This window comes from Coregonus clupeaformis, chromosome 20 (assembly GCF_020615455.1).
Source record: "Coregonus clupeaformis isolate EN_2021a chromosome 20, ASM2061545v1, whole genome shotgun sequence".
In the NCBI taxonomy this organism is placed as follows: Eukaryota; Metazoa; Chordata; class Actinopteri; order Salmoniformes; family Salmonidae; genus Coregonus; species Coregonus clupeaformis.
Window position 1 is genome coordinate 40,883,955 of NC_059211.1, and position 26,048 is coordinate 40,910,002.

At 42.7% G+C, this 26,048-nt stretch overlaps 1 protein-coding gene across 1 annotated transcript; it reads left to right on the plus strand.

Moving 5' to 3' along the window:
• rnf11b (ring finger protein 11b) lies at positions 1-25,942 on the plus strand. Its single transcript, XM_041839321.2, has 3 exons — positions 1-528; positions 22,160-22,329; positions 24,945-25,942. Exons 1-3 carry the CDS (start codon positions 406-408, stop codon positions 25,114-25,116), a joined length of 465 nt encoding a protein of 154 aa, XP_041695255.2. The 5' UTR covers positions 1-405; the 3' UTR covers positions 25,117-25,942.
• The last annotated feature ends 106 nt before the right edge of the window (positions 25,943-26,048 follow it).

Here is a 26,048-nt window from a genome sequence, read left to right on the forward strand (position 1 = left end):
TTCATGTTGTTACATTCATTGCCTTCCCAGCGTTTGACGGGGCTGGAAAGTCCCTTTCAAATGGTCTTCAGTCTGAAAATGAGAAATCGTTTTTAGAACATTAATAACTATTAGGTGTTTAGCACTATTACGTTCAACCTGCACATGTGCGTTGTGAGAGTTGTTGTAGTTCGCGAACAACCGCTAAATCACTTCAGCGTGAGGGTGTACATCGGCTAGCTGGCTAGCCAGGCTCTTTGTGTGGTGATGTTTTGTTTTTGTTGAACATAACAGCTCTCGTGGCTTGTTAGATTATTTGCAATGTGTGGAAGCCAATAAGATTGATAGCATACGGTGCGAATTTGGACTGAAAGGCCTGTAGACGTTGCAAAGCGACAAATATATAAGGAGTTTGAAGTCGAGGAGATGGGCAATTGTCTAAAATCTCCAACCTCGGATGATATTTCCTTGCTTCATGAATCACAATCGGATAGAGTTAGTTATGGTGACGGGGCAGATCCAGATCAGGAACCACCACCACCATACCAGGTAGGTCACCCGAATTAGCTAGCTAGCTACTGGTTAGCTTGCTGGCCAGCTATACAGTATTTAAATAACTTTAGGTGTATTTCAAGGTTCGACATGCGAAAGAAATTTACAATTTGGTGCTGGCATTATGTGGCGCTGGCAGCTGGCTAACCGAAGTAAAAACAAACGGCACTCTAGTTTGCCATCCAGTTATGATTTTCAGATGTTAATGTAAACAAACAGTCATAATCAGCTGACTTTTGGAGATATGGCAGGTATACACACAGCCTTACATTGTATATCAATGCTGCACACAACCATCAACTTGCTGTCCTTTTACATTTTCATCTTGTTCTATTTCTACAAGGATTTAGGGTGTAATGGCATGTTTACTGTTGATGCAGTCTTTAGTTTTATCAGACCATCATGTCTTCCTCCATTACAGATCATCACAGAGCACTGACCCAGGGGACTCATGCAATGCAAAATTATCTAGCGATGCATTTTATGAAAACAGCCTAGTATTCATACACTACAGCAAAAAGACACTGGAGATGCTCATCATACTCCTGGAATTAAGTGTATGGCCTGAAGTGTTGAGGGAGAGACACAAGGCAAAGGCTGGCTGTGTTTTTGTGTGTTTTTTTTAGCTCAAGCGAGGATAATTTTTTTAAACCAGATATTGGCCTAGACCGAAGACTACAGAAGCTCCCACCTTTGCTTTTAGCACAACAAAGAAAGATGACTTCAAAAGTAGAATGATCTTCAGAACCTTTAAGCTCCCTGATACAGGCAATGGCAAAAGCCTACATTGGAGAACACAGATTGAACTCTTATGCTGATGAGAAAACGGCAGTCTTTGTGCTCCCTCATTTTTTTATGACCAGGTTATTGCAGGTCGTTGTCATTACAATAATCCAAATATGGATTCCTTTTCTGTAAGTCGGTCATGTTATGTAAGACTAGCCGGGAAGGAATGAGTGTCACCAGGTTAATGCCCTATCTCAAATGTGAAGATAAGCATGTTATGCACAGATCTTGATAACTGGAATCCCCCTACCTGATCCCTTCCAGTAAAGGTCTCCCATGGCTGACACGGGTGTCAGCTTCCACAACTCAGAGCTTTTGCCACTTATGCATGCCAACTCTTTCACCATAGTCTCTGGGTCTCATGTGACACCAGAATGATCCATTAATTAGGTTGAGCCTACTTACCAGACTAGTACAACTAGTAAGACGCATTCAAGAGAAGATTAAGTCTGATCATACACATAGCTTGCATGAAGACACATACCTAACTCATTTCAAAACGTCATTTTCCTTTTAACTTATCTGTTTAGAGTTTCCACTAATCTACATTTAGAATATGGCTTTGTTCTTAAAAAATTGACATTATAAACAATTTACCAACTGGTAGGACTAAAGTTGACTCCATATGTCAACATTAAGGGAGTACAGAACGGAATAAGTCATTTTTATTATACCAAAATGCGAAGACCTATAATGCCCATGAGGCTATTTAAAAGCCAAGGGAAAACACTCTCTTAACCAGTGGCATCTGTCCAGATTAGACCCCATAATACAAAAGTAAACAAACAAAAACATTTGACTCTCATTTTCACAGAAATGCAGATTCACACACCCCGGATCCTGTGTTTTTCTGCTGAAAACCACTAGTCTCTGATTTTCTCAGAATTTCAGTGTTTACTTGAGTCCCTTGGGTCCAGGATCAGGAATTAATAAGAAGGGCAGGACTTCAACAGTCTGGAGCTGATTTTCCAGTAACAGACTGGATGGCAGGACACGTTGTGCAATATCCTGGTTAAACAACCGAGGCGCTTGTTGGATTTTTCAACGCTAAGAGGCTTGCTTGAACAAAGGAAGGCCAGAGATCTACTTTAAGGCCCACATCATTTCAAATTTAGACGCTTGCCTTGGGCGCTCGCCAAGCATTTTCGATAGTGCTTTTAAACAGAGACCTGCCCATGCTTGGTATGTTTGGAGAGCCTTGGCGTGCACGTCTCTTGCCTATTTTCATTAAACTGCTGCACAGTTGCACTAAGTTTTGATTGCAAATGTCTATAATCATCAAACCTCCAGGGTAGAAAACTGGCAACATTCACAAATTAACCTAGGCTATGGTTAGACAAAAATATAGCATTGAATAATCTAAGGCAAGAAATGTAAGAAATCACTTTATATTAGACTAGGATTTATTTTGTGGGAATAAAAACCATTTGATTCCTTGACAGTTCTCAGCCCAGCAGTGAGGCTGTAAACACCAATAATGTTTATTTTTTATGTGTGTTAAATTATACTTTAATAAACAAGACTGACACATCCTCCTTGAATACCAGCTCAAAGGAGATGTTTATTGGGGGATTGTGTTACTGTAATCACCCCCACTGCGTGGTGATCTGAGGAAGAAGGCTCCCCTGTTATTTGCTATATTACTCTGCGGTCTGTTGTGAGAGGAAGGGGTGTACAGAGCTATTGGTAATTTAGAAAGCAGCTGGCAAGAGTGCTGACTGACTGGGCCATAGGAGATAACTGTCTGTGTGAGTGGAGGGGGCCAGGGTAGGAATAGGTCCCATCACTGTAGCTACTGTCACCATGTTCCCTGACATGACTCATCCGAGGGGCTTTTTACCTCCTCACCCAATGACAGAGCAGAGGTCCTGTTTTATTGATCATATTCAGTCCAGCACAATGGCAATTGTCCTGTTGTCAGTGTGTTTTATGGTCTGACCTCATTGGATCGAACACCTTGCAGACATGAAAAGGCTGCCTGCCTGTCCCTGGCAGTGTATGCCAGGGCTGGAGGGGAGAGAATGATCTAACCAGCAGCGTGTGCTGCCCTGGACAAGCATTTTGCTACACCCGCTATAACATCTGCTAAACATGTGTATGTGACAAATAAAATTTGATTTGATTTGGACTGAGAACTAACACTAAATCTCCCCTCAGAGGTATCATGAGGTCTGGAGGAAAGAAGTGGGGGCAAAATGAGGAGAGAACATATATCACAGACACTGCTCTGGTGAATGGAAGTCTTGTCAGCGTTTTGCTTTGAGCTAGTGTGCTCAGTTTGGACTGTGAAGAGAGAAAGTTTGCTTTGGAGGGGCGGTCTAATGAGCTGTCAGACCTGCTGCTGGAGGGAGAGAAAGGTGAGAGAGTGAGGGAAGAGAGAAAAGAAAATAAGGAAAACAAAGCTTCGATTGGAATAGATGCTGACTTCACAATGTTTAAGGCGCTCGCCTTCACACCGCTGTAGCAATAGTGAAAGGAAAATATGGGGATGATTTAAAATGCATAACCAAGGTCATAATTCCTCACCAGTGAATTCCTCAGATGTGACTGAGCGTTTTTGTGAGGAGCTGTTCTGTTACCTGGCTCACCTGCAGATCCTTGGTCTCCCATTCCCACAGCGAACCAGCTGTCTAGCCTCACTGGCCACATTTTGTGGTATGCTTCAAGAGAAACAACCCTCCTCAAATGATACAGTACAAAGACAAAATATTATTATCATGCCTGTATTGTACATTCTTCAAGTATGAACACAATGTGGGACATGTTCCTTCGAAAAGATGTGAGTCAGTCTAACTGTAATCTGCAAGCATTAGAACATTGTGGCATTCCCAAATTATATATTTAACTGTTACGTCGGAACTAACTGACAAAGGACAAACAAACAGGCCTTTGTCAGCCAGGCCAGCCTTGACCAACATGGGGCCAGTCGGCCAGCCAGTGGAGTGTGTTTACTGTTGCTGTTTGAGAGATCCCTAGGTCTCTGTACTGTACTACTGTATGTAGAACAACTCTGCACTGGTTCAGGCTGTTACTACTCTCTGACTGTCTCAGGCTCTGATTGGCTGTTACATCTACACTTGTTTGTTTAACCTTCCCCATTGAGATAACCAACTGTTTCCCCCTTCATACCCCCAGCTCCCGTAAGTGCTAGTGACTGAGGCGACATGTTGGGGGGGCTTGAGGGGGGCCTATGTAAACAAATGTTTCAGTGGCAACATTTGTTCATATTTGGTTTTTGATGTGACGATTAGCTGTACTGAAGACTAAAGGGTTGTTTCTACCATAAAAAGCACAAGAAAGAGGACCCACGATCTCAATTGTTCTGACATTTTCTGTAGTTAGAAATGGGTTAGATTAGCATTCCTGCAACATTATTTTGTTGAAATATCATTTGAAGTCTGAGAAATTAAGCTAATTGATTGCAAATTGGTCATTTTAAAATGATAGGATTCATATAATATTAAATAAATATAGTACATAACATCCAATTTGGACCCAGAAAAATTTGAACAATGAGTAAGACATGAGGATTCCAAAGAAATGGTCAAATGCCACCCACGGACCCCCCCCCTCCACACTCCAATCCCACCCTAACGACAGTATCAGTACTATCATGTCTGACAAGTAGTATGGAGCTGCGGCTCGGAGTATTGTTTCTTCATCCTATGCAATGCATTCTCAGTGAATTTGTTGATGGGTTTTTTTCCCCTGTTTAGAGAAGTTAGTCATTGAAGGTTTATGTCCCATCTTACATCCTGATATTACCAGGTTCTGACCACTAGATGCTGTTTCTGTTATTAGATGATTTTATTTTGAGTCCCCCCCATGTTAAAGTGATATTGTTCTTCCAAATTACACAATTATATTGGTTTCCTTACTTGTCTATGGACAAGGTAAAACAGCAACCCATGCTTTGGTTTTGTTTACTTGGCCACTGTTTCATATGCAATCTTTTTAGCATTATTATTTGTGGCACAAATCCAATGCAAGTCGGTGGTACCTAATATTAGCATTTTAACACTTCATTTTCAAGAATGCATTGCATAGGATGAAGAAACAATTCTCAGAGCCGCAGCTCCATACTACTTTTCAAACATAGAGAACTGATACTGTATACTAGTTGTTGGGTTGGGATTGGCGTGGTTAATCTTACTCATTAACCACGTTTCCATCCACAGTTTTTATGCGAGTAAAGTCATACCATATTTTTAAAAATCACGACAGCTGTGATGGAAACAGGGAGTTTCGGTAAAAAAAAAAAAAATGCAGACAGATAATTTGTTTGTTCAACATGGTGGGATCTTTTTGTGTCTGTAAAATTAATTATGTGAGAAATGGCAGTGGAAAAGCCTTTATGTGCATATATTGATATAATAAACTTGGAGTCACGCGGTATTGTGTGGGGTCCTCCCACTACTAATGGGGAAACCATGCAGTTTATTAGGCTACAGAGGGTAACCAGTGTTCCCCCTATCAGCATTTAGCAGCGGCGGGCTGCCACTCTTAAAAATATGATTATGAAAAAAATATATATTTATTTAAAAGTATATATTTTCGGGATGGTAAATCGTTTTCTGTGTAAACATAAACAACTAAAACCAGATATAACGAATGCAGAAATGATCATGGAGCTATATAATTATAATCTTTGAGAACTAACAATCACCAAAATATAAATAGATAGTCAGGGATACAAGATATACAAGATACTTTAGCTGTAGATAATCTTCAATTCCAAAAATGTAAAGGCATGGGCCCCCATTCTGTTATGTTTCAGTCACTCAGATAGCATAAGAACAAAATAAAATAACATTTTATTGGTCACATACACATACTGTATTTAGCTTAGCAGATGTTATTGCGGGTGTAGCGAAATGCTTGTGTTCCTAGCTCCAACAGTGCAGTAATATCTAACAATACACACAAATCTAAAAGTAAAAGAATGGAATTAAGAAATATAGAAATATTAGGACCAGCAATGTTGGAGTCTGGAATATAAATAAAGTGTGTGTGTGATGGGATGTGTAGACATTATGGACAGTATGTGGATAGAATATGTACAGTGAGGGGATAAAAGTATTTGATCCCCTGCTGATTTTGTACGTTTGCCCACTGACAAAGACATGATCAGTCTATAATTTTAATGGTAGGTTTATTTGAACAGTGAGAGACAGAATAACAACAAAAAAATCCTGAAAAACGCATGTAAAAAAAATTAAAATAAAATGAGTTGATTTGCATTTTAATGAGGGAAATAAGTATTTAACCCCTCTGCAAAACATGACTTAGTACTTGGTGGCAAAACCCTTGTTGGCAATCAGAGGTCAGACGTTTCTTGTAGTTGGCCACCAGGTTTGCACACATCTCAGGAGGGATTTTGTTCCACTCCTCTTTGCAGATCTTCTCCAAGTCCTTAAGGTTTCGAGGCTGACGTTTGGCAACTCGAACCTTCAGCTCCCTCCACAGATTTTCTATGGGATTAAGGTCTGGAGACTGGCTAGGCCACTCCAGGACCTTAATGTGCTTCTTCTTGAGCCACTCCTTTGTTGCCTTGGCCGTGTGTTTTGGGTCATTGTCATGCTGGAATACCCATCCATGACCCATTGTCAATGCCCTGGCTGAGGGAAGGAGGTTCTCACCCAAGATTTGACGGTACATGGCCCCGTCCATCGTCCCTTTGATGCAGTGAAGTTGTCCTGTCCCCTTAGCAGAAAAACACCCCCAAAGCATAATGTTTCCACCTCCATGTTTGACGGTGGGGATTGTGTTCTTGGGGTCATAGGCAGCATTCCTCCTCCTCCAAACACGGCGAGTTGAGTTGATGCCAAAGAGCTCGATTTTGGTCTCATCTGACCACAACACTTTCACCCAGTTCTCCTCTGAATCATTCAGATGTTCATTGGCAGACTTCAGACGGCCCTGTATATGTGCTTTCTTGAGCAGGGGGACCTTGCGGGCGCTGCAGGATTTCAGTCCTTCACGGCGTAGTGTGTTAACAATTGTTTTCTTGGTGACTATGGTCCCAGCTGCCTTGAGATCATTGACAAGATCCTCCCGTGTAGTTCTGGGCTGATTCCTTACCGTTCTCATGATCATTGCAAGTCCACGAGGTGAGATCTTGCATGGAGCCCCAGGCCGAGGGAGATTGACAGTTATTTTGTGTTTCTTCCATTTGCGAATAATCGCACCAACTGTTGTCACCTTCTCACCAAGCTACTTGGCGATGGTCTTGTAGCCCATTCCAGCCTTGTGTAGGTCTACAATCTTGTCCCTGACATCCTTGGAGAGCTCTTTGGTCTTGGCCATGGTGGAGAGTTTGGAATCTGATTGATTGATTGCTTCTGTGGACAGGTGTCTTTTATACAGGTAACAAGCTGAGATTAGGAGCACTCCCTTTAAGAGTGTGCTCCTAATCTCAGCTCGTTACCTGAAATCTTTCTGATTGAGAGGGGGTCAAATACTTATTTCCCTCATTAAAATGCAAAATCAATTTATAACATTTTTGACATGCGTTTTTCTGGATTTTGTTGTTGTTATTCTGTCTCTCACTGTTCAAATAAACATACCATTACAATTATAGACGGATCATTTCTTTGTCAGTGGGCAAACGTACAAAATCAGCAGGGGATCAAATACTTTTTTCCCTCACTGTAGTATATCTGAAGAATACGTGGATAGAATAGTATCTGTACAGCAATAGTTGAATAGGATGGCCTTGACTAAAATACAGTATATACATATGAAATGTAAAAAAACAGTATGTAAACATTATTAAAGTGACCAGTGTTCCATGTCTGTGTACATAGGGCAGCAGCCTCTAAGGTGCAGGGTTGACTAACCAGGTGGTAGCCCGGTTAGTGACAGTGAATAAGGGCAGGGTACTGGGTGGAGACCGGCTAGTGATGGCTATTTAACAGTCTGATGGCCTTGAGATATAATTTTTCAGTCTCTCGGTCCCAGCTTTGATCCACCTGTACTGACCTCGCCTTCTGGATGATAGAGGGGTGAACAGGCCGTGGCTCGGGTGGCTGAGGTCCTTGATGATCTTCTTGGCCTTCCTGTGACACCGGGTGCTGTAGAAGTCCTGGAGGGCAGGCAGTGTGCCCCCGGTGATGCGTTGGGCAGACCGCACCACCCTCTGGAGAGCCCTGTGGTTGCGGACGGTGCAGTTGCCGTACCGGGAGGTGATACAGCCCGACACAGGGCGGGGTTCAGACCCAGTGCCCCAAGCTTTATGATGAGCTTGGAGGGTAATATGGTGTTGAAGGCTGAGCTGTAGTCAATAAACAGCATTCTTACATAAGTATTCATTTTTCCCATATGTGATAGGGCAGTGTGCAGTGCGATTGCATCATCCGTGGATCTATTGAGGTGGTATGCAAATTGCAGTGGGTCTAGGGTGTTGGGTAAGGTGGAGGTGATATGATGCTTAACTAGCTCTCAAAGCACTTCATGATGACAGAAGTGAGTGCTATGGTGCGATAGTCATTTAGTTCAGATACTTTCGCTTTCTTGGGTACAGGAACAATGGCGGACATCTTGAAGCAAGTGGGGACAGCAGACTGGGATAGGGAGAGATTGAATATGTCCGTAAACAGTCCAGCCAGCTGGTCTGCGCATGCTGTGAGGACGCGGCTAGGGATGCCATCTGAGCTGCCAGCCTTGCGAGGGTTAACATGCTTAAATGTCTTACTCACGTCATCCACGGAGAACGAGAACTCACAGTCCTCGGGAGCAGCCCGCTTCGGTGGCACTGTGTTATCCTCAAAGCGGGCGAAGAAGGTGTTTAGCTTGTCCGGGAGCAAGACGTCAGTGTCCGCGATGTGGCTGGTTTTCCCTGTGTAATCCGTGATTGTCTGGAGACAAACTTCTTGTGTCTGAGCCGTTGAATTGCGACTCCACTTTATCTCTGTACTGACGTGTTGCCTGTTTGATTGCCTTATGGAGGGCATAACTGGACCGTTTGTATTCAACCATATTCCTAGTCACCTTGCCGTGATTAAATGCGGTGGTTCACGCTTTCAGTTTTGCGCGAATGCTGCCATCTATCCACAGTTTTTGGTTTGGATAGGTTTTAATCGTCAGAGTGTGAACAACATACCTTATACACTTCCTGATGAACGTAATTGTATACGTCAATGTTATTCTCAGAGGCAACCTGGAACATATCCCAGTCCGTGATCAAAACAATCTTGAAGCATGGATTCCGATTGGTCAGACCAGCGTTGAATAGACCTTAGCACGGGTACTTCCTGTTTGAGTTTCTGACTACAGGAAGGGAGGTGCAGAATGGAGTCGTGATCTGATTTGCCGAAGGGAGGGCGGGGGAGGGCCTTGTAGCCATCCTGGAAGGGAGAGTAACAAGGGATATACGTTTTTGAAGCACAAGTACTACAGGCAATGTGCTGATAGAACTTCGGTAGTGTTTTCCTCAGATTTGCTTTGTTAAAGTCCCCAGCTATAATAAATGCGGCCTCAGGATATGCGGGTTCTAGTTTGCACAAAGTCCAGAGTAGTTCCTTGAGAGCCGTTGTGATATCGGCTTGAGGGGGAATATACACGACGGTGACGATGACCGAAGAGAATTATCTCGGGAGGTAATGCGGTTGGCATTTGATTGTGAGGTATTCTAGGTCAGGTGAATAAAAGGTCTTGAGTTCCTGTACGTTACCACAATCACACCATGAGTAGTTAATCATGAAACATACACCTCCGCCTTTCTTCTTCCTGGAGAGTTCATTAATTCCTATCTGCACGATGTACTGAGAATTCAGCAGGCTGTATGGACAGGGACAGTATATCTGGAGAGAGCCATGATTCTGTGAAACAGAGTATGTTACAGTCCCTGATGTCTCTCTGGAAGGAGATCCTTGCCCTGAGCTTGTCTACTTTATTGTTCAGGGACTGAACATTAGCGAGTAATATGCATGGAAGCGGTGGATGGTGTGCACGCCTCCTGAGTCGGACTAAAAGTCCACTCCGATTACCTTTTCTCCGCCGGCGGCGTCTTGGAGCAGCCTCTGGGATAAGTTAAAATGCCTTGGGGGGTATGAACAAAGGATCCAATTCAGGAAAGTCATATTTCTGATCGAAATGCTGGTTAGTTATCGCCTCTCTGATATCCCCCCCAAAAAAAAAGAAATACTGCAAAGTTGCTTACGAGCTAGAAACAGAGCGGCCATGTCTATCGGCGCCATCTTGAATTCTACACTGTATAAGCCAAGGCAAAATGTGTAGAATTGCAGGAAATTAGCTTTCAAACTGTAAAATGTTCTCTCCGCCCCATGGAAACATTTGTCGAGTTGCAGGAAATTAGCTTTAAAACAGTGCTGTTACTGGGCACAGGGGAGGGTAATGCGTTTTTTCCCAGGTTTACATTCGCCCTTTTGCTGGTTTTACTATATATTTTCTTCCATCCTAGCCAAATTTCCTCATCTGCTAGCATGCCTCCCGTATATCAATGTGTTTTGGTACTTGCCTTATGCACTACGCTTTTCTGTGTGCTAACTATACCACAGGTCAATATAGTCTACCAGTCTGTCTATCCTGCCCTCTATCCACCATTCATAGTGACAATAGTAGCAAGTAGATCGTTTGTACAGCTCTGCAATATGCTAACAAGCAATCATACCACACACAAAATCGTTCAAAGCTGGACCAATTTTCAAAATAAGTGGAGAGGCCATGGGGTGTCATTGCGCATGAAAGAACAGTGAAGACATGACACGCAGCTCAACAATCTCCCATATTGATCTTATTATTATTATTATTATTATTATTATTATTATATTATTGTTTTCAAGTGAGTACAACATTCTACTCTAGGCTGTAAACTGCTGTGAAAATGTCATTTGAATAATGCCGCAAAAGCCCTGAGATCTGAATATTTCATTCCATTTGATCAGTTGTGGTTGTATTATCGACGGTTTCTAGAAAGACACAGTAGCATGCTAATCTGGCTGTATTTTACATTCTGATACTGAGATGTACTGTCTGGAGCCACATATGCTCCCAGCAGGCCCAGTTATTCAGGAAAGCTTAATGCCCTCTCTGCCTCCTCCGATCCGAGTGGCTATTCCTTGCCCACCTAGAACTCATAACGCTTCAATAGCCTAAATATTTGTCTTAACTTTTAAAATGTATTACCTTTTGTTGCATAAACACAACCAGTCACAATGTTTTAATCTGATTAGGCTACTTCAACCGTCTCTTGTAGGCTACCTGCACGCAGGGCCGGCCCGCTCATTAGGCAGGAGAAGGCGGCCGCCAATGGCGCCAGATTGATGAAGGCGACATTTTCTAAGCTGATGCAACCCTGTGATAAGCAGTGCCCACTTTGTCAAAGGCTGGGAACAAAAAATAGTTATCTTGTCCGTTCCCAGCGTGCCTCTCCAGGGTGCTGTTGGAGAGCCGCATCGCTGCGGCGCTCCACCAACGTTCCGTCCAAAAAATTATCGAACATAAATCATGTAGCAGATATAGCATAATCATAGAAAGAGTATGTGGATGTTTCTTTAGCTTACAGGCTGGAAATAAAATGTATGGCGGAAACTTTTTACATCATGCAGGTTTCTCTTATTTAAGTAGCCTAACTTAAATGGCGCCCAATCAAATAAAAAATGCACTGACATGTTAACAAACAACATATTGTAAAAACAGGACAGGTCAAAGTAAAATGGACGGTATGGAATGGACAATCAGGCTACTCACAACTGCTGTCCAGGAATTTCATTCTGTGGGCTAAATTGTCATGATCGGTGGTTTTCCAGTTTGTATCCGTACATTTCTTTATGAGTAGATCATAGTGAATAAAATAAAATATTTCTGCATTTCCCACTGTGTAAACACATTGCAAATAGGCTCAGGATAACTCCTCCTTACAAAGATGGGTAGCTGAGCTTAAATAGCCAAATTGATTAGTCACAGGAATCAGGACTAACAAAGCCAATGCAATTGCCTGTTTTACAAACGGTGGGCCTGCACCCTGGATGGGCATTCATAGAATTCCATTGCAGGCCGACATGGTAGGCTACACCCCAGTAAGTACGGACTGACGCCAACGTCTTTTTTTGCTCATTTGCACCCCAGTATCTCTATTTGCACATCATCTTCTGCACATCTATCACTCCAGTGTTAATACTAAATTGTAATTATTTTGCAATATGGCCTATTTATTGCCTTACCTCCATAACTTACTACATTTGCACACACTGTATATAGATTTTCTATTGTGTTATTGACTGTACGTTTTGTTTATTCCATATGTAACTCTGTTGTTGTTTTTATCGCACTGCTTTGCTTTATCTTGGCCAGGTTGCAGTTGTAAATGAGAACTTGTTCTCAACTGGCTTACCTGGTTAAATAAAGGTGAAATAAAAATAAATCAATAAAAAATATCTCAATAAGTACGGACCGACCCCGACGCCTTTTGGACATCTGGTTTTTGGTCCGGACCAAATCTAAACCAATCATAGACGTCTATATTTTGTCCGGTCTGGACCAGCCTTGATTTGGCCCAAACATAGACGTCTATAAATGAAGTATTTTCAACTTTCATTTATAACTTAAATTGAACCTAACTTCAATGTCCAGAAAATACATATTTTTATCTTTCATTCAGAACTTAAATTGAACCTAACGTCAATGTCATTTTGCTTACTGGGACTATTCTAGTTTTTCGGGGTGCAGCAATTTTTTGGTCTCGCCTAGGGTGGTAGAACAGCCCGGACGGCAAACCATGATGTTGAATATTTTTTATGACTTCTCGAGTTGGACCAGCCCTCCCCCCAGTACATTTTGAACTATCCTTTAGGTAATCGAAGAGTGTCTGTTCTAGAATGACTTTTTTTGAGTTAAATGGGAGAGCAGGGAGAAGGACAGTGTCATGTTCCTGTCCTCCTCGTCACTCTGTGGGTTTCCAGCTGAGAGGAGAGGCCGAGCTGAGCCGTCATGTCCCAGCTGACGCCCACGGGACAGAGAGACTGCTGACTGCTGCACTATGTCCCCTGGCCCCACCGCCACACAGCTAATCACACAGCTGCCACTGCCTCGCACCAGACCTCGTCTGGAAAAGTGATTCTGACACTTTTATTCTCAGTCTGTCTGTTTTTGACTCACAGAAGTGGACAGCGAGAGTATAATTCAGGGCTGAAAATGATGTCCTGGCCATTTTTGTTAGTTAAATGCCGACTCAAAGCTTTTCAAAAAGCACTGAGTGACTGTATAAGGGCATGAGGGACTGTGACTGAAATCCCACAGGAACCTTAATCACCCATGCTTCACTTTTGCTTACACAATACAGTGCCCAGTGCAAAACGCATAACAGATATGAATTGTTTGGCCTTTAGGCCTATTAAAACTACGTTTCAAGTTGAAACATTGACATTTGCATGCTTGGGAGATGTTATGTTTCTGACATTAGTAAATGTGTGTACAAAGAAAAATCACTTTTTTACACCCAGATACCCTTTCATTATACTGAGTGTGTGTGATCCATGTTGAGGTGAGATTGGATGACTACTTTGAGTGAGGTTTCCATGGGAGCATCTTAATTCCAATTTCCTTGATTCTTTGCATCCTCTCACATCGCCTCCTTGTCAAAACCCATTGGATGAGAAGGTCAGAGGTCCCTTCTCTATGACCTCATCCAATGGGTTTTGAGGAGGTGGTGAGGAGCGAGGACATGAGAAATCAAGGAAATGTTATTGAGCTTCTCCCCATGAGACGGCACTAGTGCCTGGAACCCATTGGTCTGCTGTGATGTCATCTCAGTGTGATGGAGGCAGAGTGGAGATGGCTGGCGGGCTCTGACAATAGATGGAGGACTCTAGAACCCAAAAGTCTGTTTTAGCATGGGCAGCACCATTGAGGACTTTATCAATTTTGAAGTTGTCAACTAGGTGGACTTCCTATGGGTTAAGGAAGGATCACATAATTCCATTCAGGTCATCAGGAGAGATCAGCCAATGAATTATACTCGTGAACAAACATTCCATAACTGCAGGTGGCAGTAAATCACCGATCTTAGCTTTATACCTGTTCAAACAACACACTCCAGTTGGCAGTATGCACCCTTTCAGTTTGTTTACCAACTCTGAACATAGGCGGCACGTGACTTTCAAGTTTGGGGAAGCTAATTTTCACCATAAAAATGCACCTTTATAATAAAGCATTCCATGCATCATTGCGTTTGCAGACTTACGTAAGATAGCCTTCTATTCCTAATGTGATGAGTAGATTCGATAGTCATTATTTAGGCTAATAATATAACTCAATTACTGTTCGCAAAAAAAAACTTCAATGCATGGCTAAGCGCATACTGGTGTAGAGTAGGCCTAAGCTATATCAAATGCGTTTCTTCACCTTTGCACAGGATGTTTTTTCCCTTTTTATAAACACATTTCGTGCAATTCTACTACACTTTCTATGACTGGAGACATTAGAAAGAATCTATTTTAATATAACAAAAATGACATATTAGACTACTCTGCTGACACTGACAAACAGATAAATAAAAACGACATTGTCTGATCCATATAATAGGTCTACGGTAAGGGGGGACACAAATACAATATGACGTCCATCTAACCTGGAGGAGGAAATTATTGTCCAAAAGCAAACTGTCAAGTGGCACTGACCCAACCATGATAAAGAGTGAATATGTGCACTCACCGGGGATATGGCTGATGCTCTCCGCTGGTGCCAATAAGATAGGCTATACTGTTCGCTCAATTAAGTTGATTGTTTTGTTAACTAAAAGACAGATTAGTCTTTTAATTGTCTTCTCTTTACAGCAATAGCCAATTGCTTTCCAAACTTTTTTTCCGCAATGGTATTTTGAAATGTTGCAATATGCCTGGCTGGGCCTTTCTACTTTTCACTGACAGTCGCAACTCAACAATCATCTATTTGATATTTGCTGCACACGATGCCCAAATTGCAGGCCCTTCCGACTGTAGGCACTGCGATTTTTAAAGAAGCTAATGATCCTCTCTGGCCAAATCATGCTTTCTGGTAGCCTATTTTGAATGATTTTATTTATTTCTGTATAATATGCCATTTAGCATTACAGTCATGTGTGCATACATTTTAGAAAGGAGTAGGCTAATTAGGCTATATAATTTTGGTAATTTAATTAAATTTACTTTAGGGGAAGCTTAGCTTAAAAAATTGGCTACTTTAAAATGGAGATGGCCTCAATGGAGCTGCCCATGCCCTCACAGACACCATAATGGGACAGATACAATGTTGCATCCTCTAACTCTCTCTATGGCTCTGACTTATACATATGCAGTGTCTCGGCACTGAGGTCACCTGGTGAAAGGGCTTAAGCAGATTCCAAAAGGGTTTCTTTTTGAGGGCTGAACCTGTTTTGTTGTTTTAAGTACAGCTTTCACCCTGCACTCATTTTTTGGCAAAGAAAAATGCTTATTTATTTTCTGTCATCTAGTTCTTGCTATAATCCCACAAAGAGTTATGACTCCCTCCCATCTTTTAGCTAATTGTGCAAAGGTTACATGCACAGTACTATGCATGCCCTCACTACATAATTGCCTCACTACCATTAAGACTCAGTGTTGGTTTTGAGAGGGAAGTTAATCTGTGACCTGGTTGTAGCTTCCTGTAAATAGGCGTGGCAGGCAGCCGTGTGAGCTAAACATCTGACTGAACTGGGCTCTGAGACTGAGACAGTGAACTGGTCTGAACTCCCGTCTCACAGCCAGACTCTGATAGAAATAACCCCAGAGAGGACAGAACGACAGATTGGGAAGCACAGGACGATACAGTCCATGTGCTCTGTTCATGCAGACACACCACAGACAGACCACATGCTGGCAGAACACATATCACATGATGTTGTACATCAAAGCCAATCCCATTGAAAAGATTTCCAGATCATATACTAACTAGGCCTAGACTATAGTTTAGACGGGTTTTTATGAACTTCTGACAAATAGACGCCATAGAAACCCTGAATCAAGGAGATTTGGCGGTGGTTATTACTATTACATAGTACTTTCCTTAAATGCCCCACTTATGTTCAATTAGCGAAACAAACTATACTGAACAAAAATATAAACTCAACATGCAACAATTTCAATGATTTTACTGATTTACAGTTCCTATAAGGAAATCACTCAATTTAAATAAATAAATTAGGCCCTAATCTATGGATTTCACTTGACTGGGCAGGGTGCAGCCATGGGTGGGCCTGGGAGGGCATAGGCCCACCCACTAGGGGAGACTGGCCAACCCACTGGGGAGCAAGGCCCAGCCAATCAGAATGAGTGTTTCCCCACAAATGGGTTTTATTACAGACACAAATACTCCTCAGTTTCATTGGGTGGCTGGTCTCAGACGATCGTGCAGGTGAAGAAGCCGGATGTGGAGGTCCTGGGCTGGCGTGGTTACACGTGGTCTGCAGTTGTGAGGCCGGCTGGACGTACTGCCAAATTCTCTAAAACAACGTTGGAGGTGGCTTATGGTAGAAAAATGAACATGAAATTCTCTGGCAACAGCTCTGGTGGACATTCTTGCAGTCAGCATGCCTATTGCACACTCCCTCAAAACTTGACACATCTGTGGCATTGTGTTGTGTGACAAAACTGCACATTTTAGAGTGGCCTTTTATTGTCCGCAGCAAGTGCTAGTGCACCTGTGTAATGATCATGCTGTTTAATCAGTTTATTGATATGCCACACCTGTCAGGTGGATTATCTTGGCAAAGGAGAAATGCTCACTAACAGGGATGTGCACAAGATTTGAGAGAAATAAGCTTTTTGTGCGTATGGAACATTTCTGGGATATTTTATTTCCGCTCATGAAATCATGGGGCCAACACTTTACATGTTGCGTTTATATTTTTGTTCAGTATAAATGGAATGGTATTTGGTAATTGATATAATCTCTTCCAAATTTGTCTCCCAGTGTCTGTTGGAAAGCAGCAGTTTTCCTCAAGGATTTTGCTTGTGCTTAGCTCTATTCCGTTTCTTTTTATCCTTAACTCCCTTGTCCTTGCCGATGACAAGCATACCCATAACTTGATGCAGTCATGTGTTGTGTTGGATTTGCCACTAACATAACACTTTGTATTCAAGACAATAAGTTAATTTCTTTGCCACAATTGTTTTAAGTATTACTTTAGTGCCTAAATGCAAACAGGATGCATGTTTTGGAATGTTTTTATTATGTACAGGCTTCCTTCTTTTCAGTCTGTCATTTGTTAGTGTTGTGGAGTAACTACAATGTTGTTGATCCATCCTCAGTTATCTCCTATCACAGCCATTAAACTCTGCAACTGTTTTAAAGTCACCATTGGCCTCATGGTGAAATCCCTGAGCGGTTTCCTTCCTCTCCGGCAACTGAGTTAGGAAGGGCGGCTGTATCTTTGTAGTGACTGGGTGTATTAATACACCATCCAAAGAGTAATTAGTAACTTCACCATGCTCAAAGGGATATTCAATGTCTGCTTTTTTTTTACCCATCTAACGATAGGTGCCCTTCTTTGTGAACCATTGCCCTTCTTTGCGAACCATTGGAAAACATCCCTGGTCTTTGTGGTTGAATCTGTGCTTGATATTCACTGCTCGACTGAGAGACCTTACAGATAATTGTACAGTATGTGTGGGGTACAGAGAGATGGGGTAGTCATTTAAAAATCATGTTAAACACTATTATTGCACAGAGTCCATGCAACTTATTTTGTGACTTGTTAAGCACATTTTTACTCCTGAACTTATTTATGCTTGCCATAACAAAAGGGTTGAATACCTATTGACTCAAGACATTTCAGCTTAATTTTAAATTCAGGCTGTAAGACAACAAAAAGTGGAAAAAGTCAAGGGGTGTAAATACTTTCTGAAGGCACTGTAAATAGGGTCATGAACCTTAAAGGGATAGTGCGACATTTTGGCAATTAAGCCCTTTTTTCTTGCTTACCTAGATTCAGATGAACTCATGGGTTTGAATATTATGTCTCTGCATGCAGTTTGAAAGAAGGTTGAAGGTAGTTTCTGGAGCCGTTGCTAACTAGCGTTAGTGCAATGACTGGAAGTGTACAGCAACACTAGCAAGTCTAGCTGGTAAGTATAACAAAGGGCATAATTGCCCCAAAAATGGCACTATCCCTTTTATAAAATAGTCTGCAATCAAATATATCATTAAATGTACACACTCCTAGCTCAGTGGAGCTGGTTTAGTCATGCATGACATGACAACTTTTTAATATCCAGCACATAATGCTCAAACAGAGAAAAATGTTGGACATTTCTATCCATTGACGTTCTCTGGAGAGGCTTGGTAGCCATTGATGTTCTCTAATGAGGCTTGGTATTGGGTGTTACAGTGGGGAGAACAAGTATTTGATACACTGCCGATTTTGCAGGTTTTCCTACTTACAAAGCATGTAGAGGTCTGTAATTTTTATCATAGGTACACTTCAACTGTGAGAGACGGAATCTAAAACAAAAATCCAGAAAATCACATTGTATGATTTTTAAGGAATTAATTTGCATTTTATTGCATGACATAAGTATTTGATACATCAGAAAAGCAGAACTTAATATCTGGTACAGAAACCTTTGTTTGCAATTACAGAGATCATACGTTTCCTGTAGGTCTTGACCAGGTTTGCACACACTGCAGCAGGGATTTTGGCTCACTCCTCCATACAGACCTTCTCCAGATCCTTCAGGTTTCGTGGCTGTCGCTGGGCAATACGGACTTTCAGCTCCCTCAAGATTTTCTATTGGGTTCAGGTCTGGAGACTGGCTAGGCCACTCCAGGACCTTGAGATGTTTCTTATGGAGCCACTCCTTAGTTGCCCTGGCTGTGTGTTTCGGGTCGTTGTCATGCTGGAAGACCCAGCCACGACCCATCTACAATGCTCTTACTGAGGGAAGGAGGTTGTTGGCCAAGATCTCACGATACATGGCCCCATCCATCCTCCCCTCAATACGGTGCAGTCGTCCTGTCCCCTTTGCAGAAAAGCATCCCCAAAGAATGATGTTTCCATCTCCATGCTTCACGGTTGGGATGGTGTTTTTGGGGTTGTACTCATCCTTCTTCTTCCTCCAAACAAGCTCTATTTTTGTCTCATCAGACCACATGACCTTCTCCCATTCCTCCTCTGGATCATCCAGATGGTCATTGGCAAACTTTAGACGGGCCTGGACATGCGCTGGCTTGAGCAGGGGGACCTTGCGTGCGCTGCAGGATTTTAATCCATGACGGCGTAGTGTGTTACTAATGGTTTTCTTTGAGACTGTGGTCCCAGCTCTCTTCAGGTCATTGACCAGGTTCTGCCGTGTAGTTCTGGGCTGATCCCTCACCTTCCTCATGATCATTGATGCCCCACGAGGTGAAATCTTGCATGGAGCCCCAGACCGAGGGTGATTGACCGTTATCTTGAACTTCTTCCATTTTCTAATAATTGCGGCAACAGTTGTTGCGTTCTCACCAAGCTGCTTGCCTATTGTCCTGTAGCCCATCCCAGCCTTGTGCAGGTCTACAATTTTATCCCTGATGTCCTTACACAGCTCTCTGGTCTTGGCCATTGTGGAGAGGTTGGAGTCTGTTTGATTGAGTGTGTGGACAGGTGTCTTTTATACAGGTAACGAGTTCAAACAGGTGCAGTTAATACAGGTAATGAGTGGAGAGCAGGAGGGCTTCTTAAAGAACACCTAACAGGTCTGTGAGAGCCGGAATTCTTACTTGTTGGTAGGTGATCAAATACTTATGTCATGCAATAAAATGCAAATTAATTACTTAAAAATCATACAATGTGATTTTCTGGATTTTTGTTTTAGATTCCGTCTCTCACAGTTGAAGTGTACCTATGATAAAAATTACAGACCTCTACATGCTTTGTAAGTAGGAAAACCTGCAAAATCGGCAGTGTATCAAATACTTGTTCTCCCCACTGTACCTCTGACATATTTTAGACTCCATGTGTAAAACCTCTGACAAGTACGTCTTCGCTTCTCAACCATCATCCAACCACAGCACAATGGTGTAACAGAACAGAGTGAGAAATGACAATGAGATATGCGGTCTGAATTGCTTCTATTCTGTATAAATCATGAAGGCTTTTTTGGTCTGACACAGTGTAGTATCTGACTAAATTAATTTGGTCATGTGTTAGATATGGGACTATATTTTATATCTCTCTCTTTTTTTTGTACTTTTACCACTTTTTCTCCCCAATTGGTAGTTACAATCTTGTCTCATCGCTGCAACTCCCCTACAAATTCGGGAGAGGCGAAGGTCGAGAGCCATGCGTCCGCCGAAACATGACCCTGCCAAGCCGCACTGCTTCTTGACACACTGCTCGCTTAACCCGGAAGCTAGCCACACCAATGTGTCGGAGGAAACACCGTCCAACTGACGACCAAAGTCAGCCCGCCACGAGTCGCTAGAGCACGATGAGACAAGGAAATCCCGGCCGGCCAAACCCTCCCCTAACCCGGACAACGCTGGGCCAATTGTGTGCCGCCCCATGGGTCTCCCGGTCACGGCCGGCTGTGACACAGCCTGGGATCGAACATGAGGCTGTAGTGGCGCCTCAGCACTGCGCTGCAGTGCCTTAGACCGCTGCGCCACTCGGGAGGCTAGATATGGGACTATATTTGAACGCAGAGGTGTACGTACGATTGATTGACTCTGTTAGAGGTTGTAACCCTCACATGGACTTCAGACGTTGACTGCATGCTCTAAAGCCTTGTTCACATTGCAGGCCTTAATGCTCAAATCTGTTTTGTTTTTCAAATCTGTTTGTCCAAACAGCAAGTTACAAGTGACCAAATCAGATTTGTGTGTGTTCTGACAGCAGTTATTTGCTGACATGGTTACAGTAAGTTGTCATAGTAATGACGGGTGTGTGCGCAGTGGTGTAGGCTGATTTGGTGGTGGTGCTCACTCAGAAGTTATGACAACAATGCCTGCCATGGATCTTTCCCAGTTTCTTTGAATGTTCAAAATCACAGTGTAAGAACACTTTTAAAGCCTCAAAGGATAAGATGATCCAACTTTCAAAACAAGTCATTTTTGGCTAGCCACAGCAGTCCACTAGCTAGCTGTAGCTGTTTAGTTTTCTATAAAATTCACTAATTTGTTTGTAAACAATTAAGAAGCTAGTTAGCTACCACATGTTCTTATCAAACTGTCAACAGAGTAGTTAGCAAGCAACAAGACATGCCAAATAACAGTCTAAAAACCACTTGAGGGCAAATAAATCAGATTTGACTGTTCAGACACAAGTCGCATTGCCAGGAATCAGATTTGTATATGACTTCAAACCACCTACGAAGGTGGTTTGAAATGTGGCTTGAAATATCTGATTCCATGTACTTTTTGGCTGTTTAGACTGCAGGAAAAATAACAAATTGGAATCGGATATGCAAAAATAATAGGATTTGAGTCACTTCAAGCGGCCAATGTGAACACGGCTTAATAGCTTACATGCTGCCCTTGCCAATCACTCCTTTCATTGGTAACAGATTTAATTTAGCATTGAGCATTTTCTCAATTACAGCGATTTGAACTGAAAACACCCATGTTCCCCTTTTTGGAGTGAAAGTTGGGAAAGATTGCCACCTGCTGGATCTACCATTTCAAACCACCTCTGATATACTCGTTCTAGTTGCACTACAGTGATACACTTGACTCCAGTCATAACACTTAACTTGGTTGTTTGAATGTAAAACAGTGTAATGGCATTGTACATTATATTCACAATAAACAAGGGTTTTGCAACGTGGGTGTTTTCACTAATCCCCTCTGTGTTACCTAGGCCTATTCTCAGGCCTCTAAGTGCATGTTCCTGTGTGTCGTTGTGACCGTGCAGGAGCAGCCCAATGTGCCAGTGTACCACCCCACACCCAGTCAGGCCCGCCTGGCCAGCCAGCTAACAGAGGAGGAGCAGGTCCGCATTGCCCAACGCATCGGCCTCATACACCACCTCCCCAAGGGAGTGTACGACGCTAGCAGGGACGGCTCCGAGAAGAAAATCAGAGAGTGAGTACCACCGTCAACAGCACTCAAACACAACACATTAAAACACCTATTTTGTAATCGTGTTGGATGAATGTGCCTCGTACTAAATAGAAATGGGCATCTGCGTTACCTCTGTATGCACATGCATATCAGGCATTTCCATCTAAAAGCCCCCATGAGGACCAACATATAAAGTTAATAGGAACATATCAAATTGGGTGTCAAATGAAAGGTAAGAGTTTATATTTTCAGGAAATGAAGGCATAGATACATTTTTCAACAATTTACACACAGTAGTGTAGAGCACACTACTGTAGAGTACAGTATAATGTACTGAACTATACTGTACTGAACTCTACTCTACCCTACTCTACTTTACTCTGCTGTGTTGTACTGTACTGCAGTGTATTCAACGGGGCTCTGCTGTGCTGCACTGTGTTGTCCAAACTTGTGAAACATGAGGAGAATGACATTCATATCCATAATTATGGGGACCCATGATATAATTACGTTACCGTAATTATGTTACCGGGTGTAAATCCACTTCACTTACTGTAGTTCAAAGCCCAAAATATATTTTTTCTAACTCAAGGTGTCATGTCATAGCTGACACCCCATTCTTTCTGCAGACGTCTTTGAATCTTTAATTGGGGGCAGATATTTAAGAGTTTTTGGAAAAACATTGAATAAAAACCTGAGGGAGATTTTACCGTAATTCTGTTACCAAAGTTGGCATCTGTACAGTTCTTCCACAAAATTAGTTTTTGGAAAAAGTAGTCCTTGTGCATAGAGTTGTATGGTTTGTTAAACTTTGAAATAAATGTTTTTTGTTTGGCATACATTTTAAAGTGAAAAAACGGAGTCTCAGCGTAATTCCGTTACCGTGGAATTGCCCGATCACTTACTGGTGCTGAATGTCAATTTGTAATAAATAAAAATACTGCATAAGATAGGTAGGTAGGAAGGTACAGTGAGGGGAAAAAGTATTTGATCCCCCTGCTGATTTTGTACGTTTGCCCACTGACAAAGAAATTATCAGTCTATAATTTTAATGGTAGGTTTATTTGAACAGTGAGAGACAGAATAACAACAACAAAATGCATGTCAAACGCATGTCAAAAATGTTATAAATTGATTTGCATTTTAATGAGGGAAATAAGTATTTGACCCCCTCTCAATCAGAAAGATTTCTGGCTCCCAGGTGTCTTTTATACAGGTAACGAGCTGAGATTAAGAGCACACTCTTAAAGGGAGTGCTCCTAATCTCAGTTTGTTACCTGTATAAAAGACACCTGTCCACAGAAGCAATCAATCAATCAGATTCCAAACTCCCCACCATGGCCAAGACCAAATAGCTCTCCAAGGATGTCAGGGACAAGATTGTAGACCTACACAAGGCTGGAATGGGCTACAAGACCATCGCCAAGCAGCTTGGTGAGAAGGTGACAACAGTTGGTGCGATTATTCGCAAATGGAAGAAACACAAAATAACTGTCAATCTCTCTCGGCCTGGGGCTCCATGCAAGATCTCACCTCGTGGAGTTGCAATGATCATGAGAACGGTGTGGAATCAGCCTAGAACTACACGGGAGGATCTTGTCAATGATCTCAAGGCAGCTGGGACCATAGTCACCAAGAAAACAATTGGTAACACACTACACCGTGAAGGACTGAAATCCTGCAGCGCCCGCAAGGTCCCCCTGCTCAAGAAAGCACATATACAGGACCGTCTGAAGTTTGCCAATGAACATCTGAATGATTCAGAGGAGAACTTGGTGAAAGTGTTGTGGTCAGATGAGACCAAAATGGAGCTCTTTGGCATCAACTCAACTCGCCGTGTTTGGAGGAGGAGGAATGCTGCCTATGACCCCAAGAACACCCCATCCCCACCGTCAAACATGGAGGTGGAAACATTATGCTTTGGGGGTGTTTTTCTGCTAAGGGGACAGGACAACTTCACCGCATCAAAGAGACTATGGACGGGGCCATGTACCGTCAAATCTTGGGTGAGAAGCTCCTTCCCTCAGCCAGGGCATTGAAAATGGGTCGTGGATGGGTATTCCAGCATGACAATGACCCAAAACACACGGCCAAGGCAACAAAGGAGTGGCTCAAGAAGAGAAGCACATTAAGGTCCTGGAGTGGCCTAGCCAGTCTCCAGACCTTAATCCCATAGAAAACCTGTGGAGGGAGCTGAAGGTTTGAGTTGCCAAACGTCATCCGCGAAACCTTAATGACTTGGAGAAGATCTGCAAAGAGGAGTGGAACAAAATCCCTCCTGAGATGTGTGCAAACCTGGTGGCCAACTACAAGAAACGTCTGACCTCTGTGATTGCCAACAAGGGTTTTGCCACCAAGTACTAAGTCATGTTTTGCAGAGGGGTCAAATACTTATTTCCCTCATTAAAATGCAAATCAATTTATAACATTTTTGACATGCGTTTTTCTGGATTTTTTTGTTGTTATTCTGTCTCTCACTGTTCAAATAAACCTACCATTAAAATTATAGACTGATCATGTCTTTGTCAGTGGGCAAATGTACACAATCAGCAGGGGATCAAATACGTTTTTCCCTCACTGTAGATACTTATTTCTAAATCCCACATGATACAAACAATGTCTCCCCATCTGTGCAGGTGTGTGATTTGCATGATGGACTTTGTGTATGGAGACCCCATCCGGTTCCTGCCCTGCATGCACATCTACCACATGGACTGTATAGATGACTGGCTGATGCGCTCCTTCACCTGCCCCTCCTGCATGGAGCCAGTGGATGCTGCACTGCTTTCCTCCTACGAGACCAACTGAGACACAACAGCGCCACCGCTACCACCCCTGATCACTGTTCTGACTTAGTCCTGCATTGCACCTATGCGGCCCCCTCCAGCATCCCCATGACCCACAGACAGCACCTCCAACACCGGGGAGGGCCACAGTCTCTGGGAGTAGGTGAGGGCTGTGTGGTGGTGTTGAAGGGTGCTGTGGAGGACATGGATGGCTAACACAGAGAGGGGGCCGCTACCTTCTGGCCAGGCCTGCTGGACAGGAAAGCCCAGGCTGGGGGAAGACTGTGGATACTGGTGATCAAGACAAGACTCTCTTACTATCACCTTCTGTCCACAGCCAGAATTCTCCTTTCTCTCACTACCACACTGTTGTAGTAAACGGCCACGCTAGAAGGGAGGGGAGGGGAAGGAAAGAAACGCGTTAAAACTCTCTAGAAATACAGATATATGCGTTAAAACTCTCTAGAAATACAGATATATGCAAAGATCTCTTGCAAGGAGCTGATTCACTCACTTTTCTCTCCTTAACATTGTGTTCAAGTCAGAACCTCTGTTCTACCAGTCATCTTAAGGGCTCAGTGGATTCCTTTTACTAGTACAGAGGAGCAAACTATTAATGCACATGTACACAAATCAGAACTTTCACTTATGTTCTAGTCTCAGTGGAAGAGTTCAGCATATGCTTACAAAATGTTTGAATAGAAACACTTAATTTTTCCATATTCAGTATCCGTAACAGGATTGTTTCAACACAATGGTAAGGTCTGTTTTCCCGAAGTTACATTTACATTTTAGTCATTTAGCAGACGCTCTTATCCAGAGCGACTTACAGTTAGTGAATACATATTTTTTTATACTGGCCACCCGTGGGAATCGAACCCACAACCCTGGCGTTGCAAACGCCATGCTCTATCAACAACTGAGCTACATCCCTGCCGGCCATTCCCTCCTCTA

Bases quoted from the DNA above. Each gene is read 5' to 3' on its own strand.
- rnf11b (XM_041839321.2), top strand. From the start codon at position 406: ATGGGCAATTGTCTAAAATCTCCAACCTCGGATGATATTTCCTTGCTT. The intron at 529-22,159 runs GTAGGTCACCCG...GTGACCGTGCAG, and splicing joins AACCACCACCACCATACCAG to GAGCAGCCCAATGTGCCAGT. The intron at 22,330-24,944 runs GTGAGTACCACC...CCATCTGTGCAG, and splicing joins TCCGAGAAGAAAATCAGAGA to GTGTGTGATTTGCATGATGG.